Raw genomic sequence first — 18,545 nt, forward strand, 5'->3', positions numbered from 1 at the left:
TCTTATGCATTCAAATAGCATCTCTTTCAACCCTACTCATTTAGCATCTAGGCCCTTCTAGGCCAAGCAGAGCTTATGCTGTGCCTTACATGAGTGAAGATTTGTAGCACAAAAGAGGAGGAGGAGGAGGAAGAAGGAAGAAGAAGAAGAGGAGGAGGAGGAGGGGTTGGGGATTTAGCTCAGTGGTAGAGCACTTGCCTAGGAAGCGCAAGGCCCTGGATTTGGTCCCCAGCTCCGAAAAAAAGAACCAAAAGAAGAAGAAGAAGGAGAAGAAGAAGAAGAAGGAAGAAGAAGAAGAAGAAGGAAGAAGAAAAGAAGAAGGAGAAGAAGAAGGAGAAGAAGAAGAAGAAGAGGAAGAAGAAGAAGAAGAAGAAAAGAAGAAGAAGAAGAAGCAGCAGCAGCAGCCACCCAGGGTCACATAGGATAGGGAGGGGGGCCAAGTTCAGTGTTCTGCTCTCCTAGCCTTTGTTTGCAGGTATGTTATTCCCTAGTTTTCAAAAATTAATTTCTGGGACTTGGAGAGGTGGCTCAGCAGTTATGAGCCTTGGATACCCAGAAGGCACAAGTTCTATTCCCAGCACCCACATAGTGACTCACAACCATCTATAACTCCAGTTCCGGGGTATCTGACAGCTTTGGGCACCAGGGATGCATATGATATGCAGACACTCACATAGGTGAAACATATGGCACATGCCTTTAATTCTAGCACTAGGGCGACAGAGGCAGTTGGATCTCAGAGTTCCAGACCAGCCTAGGACTGTGTACTGAGATCCTGTCTCAAAATAAATACATTATTTTTTAAGTGAATTTTTGGATTCAACATCAGTGTGCCTTTGGCCTTACTCATTAAGTCTATCTGTTGTAGTTCTGGTCATAAAAGAGCCACAGAGGCACTGATGCCTGGAGGCATGATTCAATGCAGAGAGGACAGCTTAGTAGCTACCCTCACGAATAAGGACACTTGAAGACAGTCCCCAGGTAGGGATCCCGCAGTCGGCCTGTGAGCAAGGGCTGGTTTGGAAGGCTGAATGAAGGCCTCAGGTATCCTGGAGCAGGTCAGACTGCGAAGCTTCGGGCGACAGAGGTTCGAAAACCAGGGACTACACCCTGGCAGCACCACAGTGGAGTGCAGGGAATCGCCCTGTCGTGGTCGGCCCTGGAGTGGAGCAGATGAAGACTACTCCGAGAACCAGCTCGGACCCAGCCCCGGTGCTGGTCCCCTCTCTAGCGCACGCGCCTTTGCCTCCCGGTGCCTCCCGCCCCCTGGAAACCCTCCAGCATCGCGGCTAGCGTCATTTGCCAGTGAGACGGGAGCGGAGGGTACTGGACCAATGGGCGTCCGCGACAGTGCGGGGTGTGGTTGCCAGGGGCGGGGCCCGACCTCCTCCATCCTCTCCAGCCTGGCGGCGGCGTCTCGGGGTCTGGACGCTGATGCCACCGGTCGGGCGGGTATGGAGGCGGCGCGCTGCGCACCGGGATCCCGTGGGGACAGGTCAGGCGGCGGAGAGGCGGGCTAGGGTCTCCAGGGGGGGCGGGCAAGAGCGGAGGCCAGGCTCTTGTACCCAGGCTGGGCAGGGGCTACGCACACCTTGTGTCTCCAGAGCTCTCTTGTCGCTCTCCTGGAGTTTATCCCGAACCAGCTCGCTCTTCTCCCCTAGGGCCTCGGAATCTCTGACTTGCAATGCGCTGTGCATCCCGCGCCGCAAGCTCTCTCGAGCCGCTCCCCTGGAGTTTACCCCGGACGAACTCGCCATGCTCCCCTAGGGTCTCGATTCCCTCACTTGCAATGCGTTCTCCCGTCTCTGTCTCTCTCGACTAGGATCAGAACTGAGCTGGAAGGAGGGCACTCCTGGGAGTCGAAGCGGAAGGTCGAGGGTGATGGTTAATTGGTTCCAAGGCCGTTGCTTTTGGCAGTCATTGCGGAATTCTGGAACGAGTCCGAGGACTGAAAATGCAAAACTGTTCTTTTCTTCTTTCTTTCTTCCCCTGAGTTCCAGGAGTTCTTTCAGTCAGGCCTGTCTTAGTTTAGACTGTTCCATACTTTCGTTCGTGCCCCCGATTTCTCTACCAAGACCCCTCTTTTTTCCTGGTTCAAAGAGTGAGCTTGGGAAAGCAAACGGGCTGCAATCCCAGCCTCCTCGTTTCTCGTCATCGAGGCTAAGGAAAAGTTAATGGGGGCCGTGTGAAATCACTGTCTCAAAACTTCAGCATTGTGTGAGGATTGAAACCAAACACGCCAACTGCATTCTTCCTTTACCCTTCCATTACCACAGCAGATAAAGACTTGGCGTAAGGATTTAGTCTGACGTTTAAACGAGTTTTTAACTGGCCCGAAACCAGCTTTTAAGAAGTTACAAAGACGGAATACAGACCCGTGCTCTCCGTCGGTGTCATACAGAATAAGCTTCCCTCAAACTTGACAATAAGGCTGACTTTGAACATTTGTTTCCTACCTCTGCTTCCCAAGGCTGACCTGTTTTCATCTTTCATCAAGTAAATTCTATAAACTTGGTAGCTGCTCGCCGAAATTTGTTTACAACCCCCCCTTCATTTTGGGAACAGAAAATACATTTGCAAGTATCAGGTCGGGTTAGCAAAGTTAGTATTCAGCATGTCCGGGTGAAATCAGCTGAGGGGTTTCATTTTTAACTAAACGATTTTAGAGAAGTCAATTCCATAGGAATGTAATTTTTATTTTGAGGTAGGTCTTATGTAGCAGGACTGAAACTCGATATTTAAACCAGGCCAGCTTCGAACTCACACAGATCCATCTGTCTCTGCCTTAAATGACTCACGATTTTAGGGAACAGGAACTTGACTTTGAGATTGGGACCAGCTGGCAGGTTTTTTTTTTTTTTTTTTTTCATCTCCTGAACTTGAAGCTTAAAGGAATAATTTTAAGCACCTCCCCCATTCTTCCAAAGAAAAGAAACCGACTCTAATTTCTAGTTGATTGACACGTTAGGAGCCAGTGCCAGGCCCTAGTTTCTCTTGCCCTAGGTAGAGCATGCAGCTCTGTCACTGTTTAACTCGTTTGTTGCTAAAAACCAGTGAATGTCTCCCTTTTTAGGCTGTCCTTAATAGTTTTTTGAGAGAGACTGAGAGACTGATTTGGTTGAATGTCAGTATAATCCGGTAATCCAGGCTAGCCTCAAACTCAAAATCCCCCCTGCCTGAGCCTCCCAAGTGTCTTATGTAGGCATGTATCACCAAGCCTGGACGTACTTGTGTACTAGGTGTTCTCTCTCTCTCTCTCTCTCTCTCTCTCTCTCTCTCTCCCCTCTCTCCCTCCCCTCCCTCCTCCCTCCCCCTCCCTCCCCACCCCCTCCTCAGGTTTGAAATTTTCTTTACATCCTTACCAAAATTTCCCCTTCCCCCTCTCCTCCCAGTATCCTCCTCCCTTCCCACCCCCCCACCCCCCATCTACTCCCTCCTCTTCTCTTTCTCTTCAAGAAAGGGCAAGCCTACCCATAGATATCAGCCAGTCATGGCATATCAGGTTGCATTAAGACTAGGCACCTCCTCTTCTATTAAGTCTGGAGGAGGCCATCCAATAGGAGGAAAGAATCCCCAAATGAGGTAACAGAATTAGAACCAGCCCCTGCTCCCACTGTTAAGAGTCTTATAAGAAGACTATGCCACACAATTGTAACATATGTGCAGAGAGCCTAGGTCAGTCCCATGCATGCTCCCTGGTTGGCGGTTCAGTCTCTGCGAGCGCCTGTGAACCCCAGTTAGTTGATTCTGTAGGTTTTCTTGTGGTGTCTTTGACCCCTCTGGCTTCTTCAATCCTCCTTCTCTTCCACAGGATTCCCTAAGCTCCACCTAATGTTTAGCTGTGGGTCTCTGTATCTGTTTTCATCAGTTGCTAGGTGAAGCCTCTCTGATGATGGCTACACTAGGCTCCTGTCTGCAAGCATAGCAAACAGGATATCATTAACAGTGTCAGGGGTGATCTCTCTCTTACGGCATGGGTCTCAAGCTGGACCAGTAACCGCTTGCCCATTCCCTCTTCCTCTGCTCTGTCTTTACCCCTGCACATCCTACAGGCAGGACAGATTGTATGTAGGTTGAAGGGTTTGTGGCTGGGTTGTTGTCTCCATCCCTCCACTGGAAATCTTGTCTGGTTACAGGAGATGCTCGGTTTGGGCTCCACATCCCCATTGTTAGGAGTTTTAGCTAGGGTCACCCTCACAGATTCCTGGGAGTTTCCATTGCATGAGATTTCTAGCTCACCCCAGAGATGCCACAACACCCACCCCCCATTCCAGTTGTCTCTCCCAGTACTCTCGCCCTGAATCCTCCCCCAACTTGATCCCTCCCGTTCCTGACCCCACCCCTCCATTGGAGAATAACCCTTCTGCCCCTGTGCCCCACGCCAAATGTAGCTGCTGTGAACATAGTTGTGCAGGTATCCTTGTGGTATGGTGGAGCATTCCTTGGGTGTATACCCAGGAGTCTTGAGGTACTTGGGTCTTGAGGTTGACCGATTGCCAATTTTCTGAAAAACCAGCATAATTGATTTCCAAAGCGCCCGTGCAAGTTTGCAGTCCCACCAGCAGTGGAGGAGTGCTCCCCTTACTCCAGATCCTCACTGGCATGAGCTGTCACTTCTGTTTTTGGTCTTAGCCATTTTGACAGGTGGAAGGTAGAATCTCAGAGTCCTTTTCGCTATGCCTTTCCCTGATAACTAAAGATGATGGATATTCCTTAAGTGCTTCTCGGTCATTAGAGATTGCTCTGTGAAGATTATGTTTAGCTCTGTACCCCATTTTAAGAATTGGATTATTTGGGTGGTTTATGTCTAGTTTCTTGAGTTCTTTATGTACTTTGGATATCAGCCCTCTGTCAAATGTGGACTTGATGTAGAAGACCTTATCTCATTCTGTAGACTTCCATTTTGTCCTTCTGACAGTGTCCCTTGCCTTTCTGAAGATTTTCAGTTTCGTGAGGTCCCATTATTGAAGATATGACTTACTTACTATTGCCAGACATGGTGCTAGAACTCCTTTTAGTCCCAGCACTTAAGAGGCAGAGGCAGGCAGATCTCTGTGAGTTCAGGCCAGCCTGGCCTCTATAGTGAGTTCCAGTATTGCCAGGGATATGTAGATAACCCAGCTCCAAAAAAGTATAATTCATGAGTGGGGTGAGGTAGTACTATAGCAGGAACGTGAAGTCAGAGGACTGCAGTGGAATCAGCTCGCTCCTTCCACGTTAAGTGGGTCTGAGGGCAGAACAGGTCACCAGATCTACATGGGAAGTGCCCGCTGAGACATCTTTCCAGTTCTCATACTTAAAAACTTTTGATGAAAGACTTGAATACAGATCCCCTGGTATTAATGCCTTTCGTTGTGTGGGTAACACCTAGCTTTTTATATCTGAAATTGGCAGTGAAAATTGGAGACAGGCTGTAAAAGCACAGTCAGGAACTTCGCTGAGCCTAGGCAGCTGATGCTGCTAATTCCTTGGGGATAGCAGCTTAGGATGGGCTTAGGCTGTCTGCACCTTTGCTAGTGATACCTGTGTGTGTGTGTGTGTGTGTGTGTGTGTGTGTGTGTGTGTGTGTGTGTGTGTGTGTCTGGGGTATGGCTCAGGGACAGAGTGTTTGCTTGGCATTTTGGAAGTCTTAGGTTTGATCCCAGCTGCACATATACACAAGAGTGCTTGTTATTAATACAGAAGTGAAGGTGTGTCAAGACCTTGTGATCTAGAATTGCCTAAGAAAGCATCAGACTGCCCAGTATGGCTTATGCATAGCTGCAGGTTTAAGGTGAGTTCCAGGACAGCCAGGACTACACAGGCCCTAACCCAGCCCATCATAGGTGATTTCCCTTTGGAAATAAAATATGGAAGCTTGGTGTGGCCTGTGGACACCGATATTCCCTTTGCCCTCTACTTGTGTACAAGTAAACCTACACATGCACACACAAAGGAATAACAATAAAGCCAGGCAGTGGTGGTGCACGCCTTTGTCCCCAGAACTCAGCAGGCAGAAGCAGGTGAATTTCTGAGCTCAAGGCCAGCCTGGTCTACAGTGAGAGTTCCAGGACAGCCAGAGATATACAGAGATATATACAGAACCCGTCTTGGGGAAAGGAAGAAGAGAGAGAGAGAGAGAGAGAGAGAGAGAGAGAGAGAGATAGATAGTTGGATGGAAGCTGGGCAAGGCGGGTAAACCTGTAATCCTAACACTGGGGAAATAGAAACACCAAGTCAGGAGTCAGACTCATGAGCCAAATGAGTCCCTGACTTAAAAGGAGCCCCCCTCACCCTCGCAACTAGAAGGGTGACACCCCAGTTAACAACACACTTTGCTCTTACAGATCACCTCTGTGTTTGGTTCACAGCACCTACATAGTGGCTCACAACCTCCATAACTGTAGTTTGTAGGGACCCAGTGCCTCCTTCTGGCCTCCATGCAGGCCAAAACACTCATGCACGTAAAATGAAATGAAAATAGAAAGATGAAGGACGAGAGAGAGAGAGAGAGAGAGAGAGAGAGAGAGAGAGAGAGAGAGAGAGAGAGAGAAAACGAACGAATGAGAACATTCCTGGCTGGAAATTATGCCTTTGCTAGTTTGCTAGTCTGGTTAATATGGTGTGTGTGTGTGTGTGTGTGTGTGTGTGTGTGTGTGTGTGTGTGTGTGTTGAGTTGAAGTGAGGTCTCATCCCTAGACAGGAAAGAATATTCTGTAATAATTCCTTTTTGCCAGGGTCCTTTGCTGTAAGCAGAACAGTTAATTTCTGTTTCTTAGGCCTTCCTGTGGAAACCCTACCGTTTCTTGGCATCAGTGCCCACTGAAAGAACAAGTTAATGTTTGTTCTTACCAGAGCTCAGAGAATCTTTGAACTGAATTCTTCAGAGGAGGAGTTGAAGCTGTCTCCCAGCCAGGTGTCCGGTGGTTGGAAGGCCTAGATGATTTCTTTCACTCCCCTGTTGGAGAACAGCTCTACAGGGGAGGAGGGTCTCTGGCAAGCCAGAATTCCATAGAGGCCGCTGTCCATTTTGGCTCCAGTTCACCAGGAGTAATTTCCTGTCCTACTTAATGTCCACTGCCTTGTTGGGCATTCTTCCTGTGATTTTGTTTGATTGATCGATTGATTTCATTTTTTAAAAAGATTTATTATATATAAGTTCACTGTAGCTGTCTTCACACACACCAGAAGAGGGCCTCAGATCTCATTACAGATGATTGTGAGCCACCATGTGGTTGCTGGGATTTGAACTCAGAACCTTTGGAAGAGCAGTCAGTGCTCTTAACTGCTGAGCCATCTCTCCAGCCTCCATTTTAAAAACATTTTAATTGTATGTATGTACATGTTTGTGCAAGTGTCTGAGGAGGTCACAGGAGCCCCATCCCCCTGGGAGCTGGAGTTAACAGCCTGATGTAGGTGCTTGGAACTGAGCTTGGGTCCTCTTAAGTCTCTCCAGCCCCAGATGGAGAGAGAGAGAGAGAGAGAGAGAGAGAGAGAGAGAGAGAGAGAGAGAGGATGGAAATTGGAACTAAAACCTTGCACTTAATAACTTTGATTTTTAGGATAAATCTAAACTCTAAAACCTACTTTTAACATGAGTAAGGTATATGTGTGTGGGGGTGTCTCATTGTGTACATGAGGGCTGGGGATGGGGGCAGTGGAGGCTGGGGGACAACCTGTGGGAATCTCTCCTCTCCTTCCACTCTTAGGTCCTAAGGATTAAGCTCACACCACCAAGCTTAACAGCCACCTCCTGTCACCACTGCTCTATTGCACTGGCCTGGCTCTGATCATGAACATCTGATGTGTCTGTCCCAGCCACCCTTTCGTGCATGATATCCCTTTAGCATATGAATCACAGCGACAAGTTTTAAGATTCTTTTCATTGACAAAATATAGAAGAATTTCACACAGGCTCCTGAAAATGTAAATCATTGTCATTTATTAACTACAAGCCTTGCAGGGGAAAACTTCAATAGATTTCGATGAAATTAGGACAAAACCCATCCTACTGGAACATAGTATAAGTTTAGTTCGGTGATTCACTATGTCCAGAAAACTGGAGGCGGAAGTAGGGAGGGACATTTTGATTGGATGAAATTCTTTATTTTTTTCCATCTTTATTAAATTGGGTATTATTTACATTTCAAATGTTATTCCCTTTCCTGGTTTCCATGCCAACATCCCCTAACCCCCCCCCCCCTTCTATATGGGTGTTCCCCTCCCAATCCTTCCCCCATTACCGACCTCCCCCAACAATCCCGTTCACTGGGGTTCAATGTTGGCAGGACCAGGGCTTCCCCTTCCACTGGTGCTCTTACTAGGCTATTCATTGCTACCAGTGAGGTTGGAGCCCAGGGTCAGTCCATATATAGTCTTTGGGTAGTGGCTTAGTCCCTGGAAGCTCTGGTTGGTTGGCATTGTTGTTCATATGGGGTCTCGAGCCCCTTCAAGCTCTTCCAGTCCTTTCTCTGATTCCTTCAACAGGGGTCCCGTTCTCAGTTCAGTGGTTTGCTGCTGGCATTCGCCTCTGTATTTGCTGTATTCTGGCTGTGTCTCTCAGGAGAGATCTACATGATTGGATGAAATTCTTCAACTCTTTTGAATTTGCCACCTTCCTTCCACCTGCTGAGTTGGTGGGGCCTGGGGGTTCATAGGACTTTACCACAAACCTGTTGAGTATAGGGGTTCACAGGACTGTACCATATACCTGCTGAGTGTGTGTGTGTGTGTGTGTGTGTGTGTGTGTGTGTGTTGTGGGGGGGTAGGTCACAGGATTGATCACCATAAATTGCCAATTTTTTTCCTTAAATATTTTCTGTGTCTTTAGTATTTTGAGGATTATTTTCCAAAAAAAAGTCTTCAAATTTTTTCTTAAATATTTTTTATGCCATTTATATTTTCAGAATGATTTTTGCCAAAAATCGTCAAGTTTTTTCCTGGTTTTAAGGAGTGCCGGGTATTGAACCCAGGGCTTCATTTCATGCTAGGCAAGCAAGCATTCTGCCATTGCTCTACATCCCCAGCCTTAAGCTGTCCTTCTGTTTTAGATCAGCTCTCACCGCTTAGCCTTGGCTGGCCTTGAACCCAAGATCCTTCCACCTCAGCCTCTGGAGTGCCGGCACCATGGGCTTCCACCACTGTGCAAAGCCTTAAACTGTATTTTGAACAAGGAGAGATCTGTTAGGACAACTGGTCAACAGTAGTGTTGCACACGTGAGTGTGCTTCATCACTTTGAAGGAAGCTGGGTGACGTCATTACCTTCACTTTAAGGATAGGAATTTACAACACTGGGCCTGTTTGTTCCTGTCAGTATCCTTCATTCAGGATAGGAGATTAAGCCCAGCCTGGATAATATAGTGAGACTGTCTCAAAAAAAAAAAAAAACAAACAAACAAACAAACAAAAAAACCCCAACATCAGGGAAAGGAGAAAAAAAAGCCAGATGCTGGTTGTGCATGTGCTCGGGAGGCAGAAGATCTTTGTGAGCTCGAGGCCAGCCTGGTCTACAGGATGAATTCCAGAATAGCCAGGGTTACACAGAGAAACCTTACCTCAAAAAAACCAAAATGAAAGAAAGAAACACAGAGAAAAAGAGAGAAGCTGTGCTATCCCTAAGGTTGTATAATTGAACGGTGGCATCAGAAATATAACTCAGGGCTAATGAGATGGCCTGGTAGGTAAAGGTACCAAGGCTGCCAAGCCTGATGACTTGAGTTTAATCCTCCAGACTCCTATAATTTGTCCTCAGACCCCCATGTGTGTACTGTGGTACATGTGCCCACCCACTGTGTACACTCATACCAAATAAGTGTCATGAAACAAGTTAAGTAAACTCTTACCTGTCGTGGGCTATAGTGATATTAAGTGGAGAGATGTCTCACTGGTTAAGAACACCTGCTGCTATTCTAGAGGACCTCCTATAGATGGGGGGGCTCACGACCCCCTGTGATGACTTCATCTCCAGGACAATCTGATGCCCTAGTTCACTCTCCATGGGAATACACACACACACACGCGCACACATGCACGCACACACGTGCACAAACACAATCTTTTAATGAGTCCGGGGGAGTGGAAGGTAGGATCGAGGGGTAGATAGAGTTAAGATACATTCATTTTATACATATATGAAATTATAATAAAACAAAGAAGAAAACATTTAAAAATAAATGAATTTCAAGCTTTTGAATTCCGTAGGTTCCTATTCTTTTTTTTTTTTTTTTAATCCTGTATATCAAAGCATATAATGCAGATATTTGAGGATTTTGGTTTTGAGATGGGATCACACTGTAGCCCAGGCTTGCCCCACCCTCATTGTTCATCCTGCCAACCCCTCTTCATGAGCCACCTGTGAATATTCCGAGTGTGATCTGTGCACATAAATGCTAACAACAGATATTGCTTACACTTAAACTATTTTTTAGAGCAAGCTGTTTAAGAAATGTAAACATCTAGGATATGTACAAGTAAGTATCAAATTTGGTGAGCCTCAGATCCTCGGGCTTGCCAAGTACCGTCTTTTCTGGGCACCAAGCTCTACACCAAGCCCAAGAGTATGTGTTTGGTATTATCAGCCAAAAGACTACTTTTATCTTCTCCCTAGAAAGACAAGGGAAATAAGCAGGATGCTGGAGAGAGAAGGTGTAACCCCAGAAACAGGCGAAAGGAACACTGCCTCTTGGTACCGAGTATTAGCTGACCGTAGATCCCCAGGGAGGGATGCGTTCTTTAGCTTCTGGATCAAGTCCTCTATTATTAGTAACGATTCTGATGGGGGTAGAGTGGTGCTCGCCTAGAGTCCCAGCCTGTAATCTGAGGTAGACAAGATGATCAGGAGCTCAAGGCCGTATGGACTACTTGACAAGACACTGTATCTCAAACAACCATGCTGATCCCTCACAAAAGCCAAGGTTGGGTCACTCAAATGAATTTTTTTCTTCTGTTCCATATATGGGGCGTGCCAAATCAAGAGGGAATCACGCTAAATAAATTCCTTGCTGTGTTTTTATGTTGTGTGAAGGCTTAAACCACTTTCTAACCCTCCCTTCTCACTGGCTGCTCCTTCCCCAAGCAATGCTTGCTTTCCAGCCTGTGTTTACTAACTGCGCCTCTTAAGAGATGGATTTTCAGTCTCTGGCTTCAGTTAAGTTCGCTCCAGTTTGCGGCAGCCTCTCTAGGGGAACACAGCCGGGTCTGGAATATTGGCATTTCTCCCTGGTTGAGGGAGAACTATTTAGAAAGAGTCTTTTCCGGAGTGTCTCATTTGTTCTCGATGTGTCTTTTCCCAGGGACAATATTTTGTTCTAGTCAGAATTATTCTTAGCGTCTCTCAGCATGTATAAAAATACAACTTTCCAAGGTTAACCTAAATTTAGAGGTTGGATGAGGTGAATTTTATTTTATTTCATTTGTAATTCCAGCTGCTTGGTCTGCCAGAGGAGAATGAAGCTGGGTTTCAAACACAGGACCGTTGTCCTGCCTCTGCCTCCCACGTGTCAGGGGGAAAGGTCTTACAAGCCCACATCAGCCCGAGCAACAGAGATGACACTATCTCATTTAAAAAGTTGATTTGCATAGAGCAGGTACTCTGATTTGCATATTAGCATGGATACTCTACTAAGTAAGATTATGTAACCAATACTTTGTCCATCAAACCAAGTACACTCTTTGTTTAGGTTAGGATGTGATTGGGAGTTACCGCAAAACCATCATAGGTATATAAGAAAAAAATCTTGATGGATGTTGCCGTACTTGCCTATAACCCTACCCTTGGAGTAGAAGTAGGAGAGTTGGGAGTTCAAGGCCAGCCTTAGCTACATAATAAGTTCAAGGCTAGCCTAAGTTACATGACTGTCAACAAAGAAAAGAGGACAAAATATATTTTGAAGCCAGGATGCCTTTAATCCCAATTGGGATTTAATCCCAATTTGAGAGGCAAAGGCAGGCAAATTTCTGAGTTCCTGGCCAGCCTGGTCTACAGAGTAAGTTCCAGGACAGTCAGCAAATTCTGTCTCAAAAAAGAAAAACAAACAAAAACAAAACAAAAAGACCCAAACAAAAATAAAAGCAAACAAACAAAAAACAAAACATTTTGATAGTTGCTGAGTTCAAGAGTTCTGTCTTGCAAAATATAATTTTATATAAAAATTAATTTTATGTGAAATAGGAAGAGATAGCATGTTGGAGGTACCAAGGTGCATCAACATTCAGCTCTCAAGCATCATTTAGTCGAAGACCAACACCCCAAGTTAAGATTTAATAACATGCTTAAAAACCGCCCTTACCACAATGCCAGGCTCCTAATGTCATGCTGACCAATCAGGAGCGGCAGAAGTTTCTTATGGTTGATGCTGCAGTGTGGCTGAAAGGCCACTAAACCCTTTTAACTGGCCAAAGAAAAGGAGGATCCAGAGAACAGAGAGGAAGCTGGTGTCGTGTCAGTGGGCAGCTTGACCGTATCTCTAATAGGCCATCACCGCTAACAGAAGTGTACACGGTTTGCTTGAGACTTCAAAGTTTTCTTTAAAAATTTAGTTTTCATTTTTGGCTTCTCACAATAGGATTTCTCTGTAGCCTTGTCTGTCCTGGAGCTCACTCTGTAGACCAGGCTATCCTGGGACTCACAGATATCCAAAGACCTCTGCCTCCAGACCGCTGGGATTAAAGGTGTGCACCACATCCTCCTGCTAAAAAAGTATTTTTTGATCATAAAATAAAACCCTGCCAAAAAGCATATATCATCACTTTCTCTTGAAGTTGTTTTTTTTTAATTTGTCAAGATAATAAGAAAATTATTTCTGCCAGGGATTTCAAAAATTCTTGATAAACTTCTGTATTACTATTCTCATTCATTCGTTCCTTTGTTCTCTCACCTTCTCCCTCCCCCTTCCTCCCTTCCTCTTTTCCTTTGAGCAGTCCAGGTATCTCTCTAATTGCCGTGCGAGTCAGCAGAGGGCTTGACAGAGCTTTGTTTTGGAAGTTGGTCTGTCGTAGTGAAAACAAGAATTCCCAGAGAAGTGCGTGGACTGTTTCTCCAGATGCCACAGCTGTAGCGTAAACACATGTAAACAATACTGATGTGGGGTGGGGAGGAGCCTGGGCACCCAGGCTCCTGTACTGGCACCAGCCACCCCTACTCCCTCAGCAGAGCCCCAGAGTCCTTTTAGAAAATGTTTATTTTTATTTTATGTATATGAATCTTTGCATGCATATATATCTGTGTGCCATGTGAGTGACTGGTGGATACAGGAGAGGGCATGGGGTCCCCTGGAACGGGGATGACAGATGATTGTGAGCCATCGTGTGGGTCCTGGGAACTGAACCTGGGTCCTCTGTAAAAATAGCAAGTGCTCTTAACTGCTGAGGCATCTCTCCAGCCCTCAGAGCTCTTCTTAAGCATATCGTGGTGTTCATTGTCCTTAATGGCAATAGTAGCATGAGTTGTAGATTTCTAGCCAGTGCAACAACCTTTCCAGTATTGTTCATGTTAAAAAGCATTGATTTGTTTGTTTGTTTGTTTGTTATTTTTGCAACAAGGTCTTGCTATGTAGTCCCAGATAGCTTTGAACTGTCATATCCTCCTGCCTCAGCCTCCAAGTACTCCTGTCACAGGCATGCAATACTAGCCGGACTTGTAAGTACATCTGTGTGAGAGACTTTTACCGTGTGCATGCATGCATGCATGCGTGTGTGCGTGCATGTATGTGATAGACGGAACATGTGCCAGTTAGTGATTGATTACAAATATTTTAACAATGTTAAATAAAAGTATTAATTAAAAATATTGAATGGGGTTGGGGATTTAGCTCAGTGGTAGAGTGCTTGCCTAGCAAGAGCAAGGCCCTGGGTTCGGTCCCCAGCTCCAAAAAAAAAAAAGAAAAAAAAAGTTTAAAAATATTGAAAAAGATTTATTTACTTTCGTTATGTGTATGAGTGTTTTGCCTGCATGTATGTCTGCGTGTCTATGTACCATGTTTGTGCCTGATGCCCTGGGAGTCCAGAAGGGGTCATCAAACCTCCTAGAACTGGTGCTACAGGTGGTTAGGAGCTGCCACGTGGGCACTGGACACTTGGGCTTCAGTTGCTGCCTCCTTGGAGGCTTCCTCAGTTCAGATACGGGAGTCTGTGTCCATAGACTGGGGACCCGACCGACAGGCCTTTTGTGTTTGACTTTTTGTTGTCTTACTCCCCTTAGCAAGGTGTGACGTTCAGGATGTTGTTGATAATTGAAAGAATTAACAGAAGAAACAAAGACCAGGGCTATATCCGAAAAGGAATTTCTCCTCTGTTGGCTCTCTTTCCCCCTTGTCTTCCATTGCTGCATCTGTTCCTGCTTCCTGGGTGAAGAGACACCATGACCAAGGCTACTCTTAGAACAACATTTAATTGGGGCTGGCTTACAGTTCCAGAGGTTCAGTCCATCATCATCATCATGGCAGGAAGCATGGCAGCATCCAGGCAGGCATGGTGCAGGAGAAGCTGAGAGTTGTACATCTTGTTCCAGAGGCAAGCAGGAGAAGACTGTCTTGGAAGCAGCTAGGGGGAGGGTCTCTGAAAGCCCACCCCACACAGTGCCGTACTTCTTCCAGCAAGGCCACACCTTTCACCAGTGCCACCCCCTGTAGGCCAAGCGCATTCAGTCAGGCTCCCACCAATGGGATGAGGCATAGTCACTATAACTGCATCAGGGATGGAAGGCCGGCGAGCTCTACCTGGTGTGCTTGCTAGCTGATTGCTCGCACACACACCCTTTTTACAAAAAGAAAATCGCCTTGCCAAACTACCTTTGCTTTGTTTGTGTGTTCCTCTGTGTAACACCTAAATTATGCTTTCTGACAGCCTCATCTGCCTGTCCTGTCAGTTCACTCACGGTCAGGTTTATAGATGTTGGTCATAAGTGTAAGTTAATGAAAACTAGCCACGCGTTGTTTAATAAGTTATTCTTTTCTAAACATATCCCGGAGGATCTCACGTAGTGTATGACAGAGTTCTTTGGCAGCGGGTGTAGGAGATCACCACATAACAGAATATGGATCCGTGGTTGGAAACACACAAAGCATTTGGTGCATCAATTTGAAAAAACCTATGGGAAATTTCAGACGTTAAGAAGGAATTATTAGGAAAATTTAGAGTCGTGTCTGGAAAGATTTACAGGGTGTAGGATCAAGAGCAACACTAAGACGGACTACTGGGGATAAAAGGTTTATTATCGCCAGGAGTGGTGCTGCCCACCTTTGAGTTATTAATGTCATGGATGGACAGAAAGACAGCAGTTAGTCGGACTCTGAGGAGGAGATTCAGGCCAAAGCAGCAGAGATGAGGCCTCTTCTTACAGATTTCAGAGGATCCTGCCCTTGGGCTATTCCTCAGCCGTCTACAGGAAAAGAATGTGTCAGTGTCCTCTAGTTCTTTGATACGTCTGATTGTTCAGTCTGCCCACAAAAGGAGCTCACTTGGGGGAGTAAGTAACCAAGTGCCTGGGAATCTGTTTGCTAGAGATTCAGGTGGTTGGCTGAGAAGATGCCCACCAGCTTCTGTCTGACTGTGGAGAGCGGACAGCTGCTGCAGGTAGTCCAGATTCTGAAGCTCGGAGAGATGGCTCTGTGGATAAGAGTGCTTGCTGCTCAAGCTTGGGGACCTGAGTTCAAATCCCCTGGCGCACATGTAAAAGTTCAAGTAGCCAGGCACATACCTACATCTTGAAAGCCATATAAAAAGGAGATAGGAGAATTGCTGGAGCTTGCTGGATGCCAGCATCGTTGCAAAGTTCAGAAGGAGACTCTGACTGGAGGGAATAAGGCAAGAGAGTCATAGAACAGGACACCCAGTTACGAAGTCGGACAGTTCTCTGAGGAGGGAGTGAGGATGACTATAGGATAGAAAAAAGATACAGGAGACAGGTATGGGAGGGCTGCAGGCCATCACCGTGCCAGCAGCGAGTGTATTTCTCATAGCTTCCTAATACTACAGTACTGTGAGAAGCAAAGCCACAAGCTAACAGAAACAGTTTGCTGAAATACACACGGACGATGTTTGTCCCCATCCCTGTTCTTCCACCAAGGTCAATCGAATCTTCAGCCCCTCTCCTTGAACCCCTTATCGGACCAGGCCTCAGCAGGCCAGAAAATCTGCCAACAGACCCTGACCTGCCTTGACTCTGCCTGGGAGGCAGGACTTTATCTCTTTCTCTCTATTTTTTTTCCCTCTCTGCTTCAGAGAAGCAGCAGACTGCTCCTGACACCTAATGTTCTCTGGCTTCCACATGCACGTGCTCAAGTTCATACACCTGTATATGCATGGGTGCACATAACACACACACACACACACACACACACGAGCTGTATCTACTTTCCTAAAGTGTCCCTTTTCTTCAGACTTCCACTCATGCTCATCTTACCGCTGGTCTCTGCCGGTATCAGTTACTTACAGGTGACTTGGTATTTTGGTATTCTTGGTTCCTACAGAAGTACAAACAGTCACCTTTAGTGCATATTTTAGTGTAGTAGTTGAGAGTACAGAGCAGGACCAGGACGCCCGCCCGTCTCTTGTATCCTGCATTTGCTGCTTAATGATTGTAGAACCACGTGGTCTCACTGAGAGGTGTCTCAATGCCCTCAGAGAGCCCAGACTAAACTGGATCCCCGAGATCTGATATCAAAATCACAGACAAGGGAGTCTGATTGCTCAGGTAGGTCGGGTATCTTCCGGATGTGTTGGTTGATGGTCACAGAAACTTGGTACAGAACAATCAAGTCCCCTCCCCAAGATAGAGCACAGTATATCCGAGGCTGGCCTTGCATGATAAATTTATAGAATGCTTCTTAGTGTGCTGGGATGTAGGCTACTGCGTGAATTCATGTGCTTCTATTGCATTTCCTTCCTTCTTTCTTCTTGAGACTGGGTCTCTCTATAGTCCTGGCTGGCCTGGAACTTGGCTGACCTCTAACTCACAGAGATCCTTCTGCCTCTGCATGCCACCCCTCACAAAACAGAGAAATGTCATGAGTAATTTTTAACAGTATTAAAGCTGTCGTCTTGAGGCGAACCTTTCCTTCTGCCTTTCCCAAAACATCTCCCAATACTTCCTTGTCGCACACCAAATCATTTATCTCTGCTAAGCTCTGTCACAGTCCCTTGGCCCTGGTGTATTTCTTGCATTTGGTAGCCAGGGTAAGTCATTCCTTCCTCGCTGTAATGAGACCAACAGGCAGCGTTTCTGATGGTCGGGAGCCGGCAAAGGAAGTGTTTGCCCTGGTCACTCCCGAGAAAGAAAGCCTTGACCCCGTCTCACTCCTTCTCTTTTTGCAAGCCTTATCTTGTTCCCTCCCTGCAGGGTGGCTTTGCTAAGCCTCCACATCCTTGGCAAATGCAGCCAAGAGCTTCTTCCCTCAGCATCCTCCTCTGGTGGAGCAGTCGTTTGATCATCAGCAGGCTCCAGGGAACTTGCCAGGAGACGGAGGTTGTTCCAGGTTATTGAGTGGTTCAATAACCTACCATCTTCTGGGAAGTCCTGTGGCCTGAAGGTGTTCGTCCCATATCCTTCCACCACAGTGAATCAAATTAGCTAAGTGGTGGTGTCGGGACATGGGGCTTTGGGGAAGTGATAGGTCCGTGAGAGCAGAGTCTTTATGGATGGAACTGGAAAGAGAAAGATAAAAAACAAACCATTGTGGAAGCTGTGGGGGTTGGGAGCTGGAGAGGTGGCCCCCACACATTTTAGTTTCTGCTAAATGAGAATTTCAGTTTGCTCTTTTTTTTTTTTTTTTTTTTTTTTTTGGTAGTGCTGAGGATCAAACCCAGGGCCGTATGAATGTCTGACAAGCGCCTTGCCAGCAAGCCACATCCGAGCTCCTCTGGCTATTGTGTTGGTGTTGACTAGACAGGCCTATAGCATCTATGATACCCTGTTATTTAGATCTCTGCTCAGCTTGCCCAGGCTTGCTGGGAGCAATTTAGTGGCGTCTGGATGCGCCTTGGAAGACAGCCCCAGCGTGCTGACTGTCAGAGGCCCTGAAAGGGATGCTTGTGGAAGACTTGAGTGGTGTTCAGTCAGAGTGTAGTGTTACTGAGGGTCCAGCCCTGGGGAGGTGTGTGGTGAGGAGAGAGAGGGGCAGTCTCTCTATCCGTGCCAGAAAGCATCACACTTTGGGTTTAGTACTGAGGCAGAGTGAGGATGCTGAGCCAAAGCAGGGCTACAGTGGCTGTTGGAAGCTAAGCTGTGGTCAGAGCCTTTTCCCGAGGCTACCCTTCCCACCTACTATTCATGAGCTCGCTCCTTCCTTCCTTCCTTCCTTCCTTCCTTCCTTCCTTCCTTCCTTCCTTCCTTCCTTCCTTCTCTCCCTCCCCTCCCCTCCCTCCCTTTCTTTGTCTCAGTCATTTTAGACACCATCTTTGCAAATCTACGCTAATCCCCACTGGATACCAACACTGTGCCCTGTGTTAATGCACTAGGTGTCAAGAGCGCGTAAGTCTATCTCAGGAGACATGCAGGGACCCCACAGGGAACCAGGAGTGGGCTGCAGCTGGGAGGAGGGGCTGCCATTCTAGGTGTTCCTTGGTTTTC

The 18,545-nt window shown here is 46.6% G+C and overlaps 1 protein-coding gene across 2 annotated transcripts in view; it reads left to right on the forward strand.

Moving 5' to 3' along the window:
- Positions 1-1,412: 1,412 nt before the first annotated feature.
- Positions 1,413-18,545, forward strand: part of Tulp3 (TUB like protein 3) — a 38,296-nt gene continuing 21,163 nt past the window's right edge. For both annotated transcript variants that reach the window (XM_032905595.1, XM_032905594.1), the window contains exon 1: positions 1,413-1,495. In XM_032905595.1, coding sequence (XP_032761486.1) covers positions 1,455-1,495 — 41 coding nt within the window. In that variant the 5' untranslated portion in view covers positions 1,413-1,454. The remainder of the gene's footprint in view (positions 1,496-18,545) is intronic.

This window comes from Rattus rattus, chromosome 6 (genome assembly GCF_011064425.1).
Source record: "Rattus rattus isolate New Zealand chromosome 6, Rrattus_CSIRO_v1, whole genome shotgun sequence".
NCBI lineage: Eukaryota > Metazoa > Chordata > Mammalia > Rodentia > Muridae > Rattus > Rattus rattus.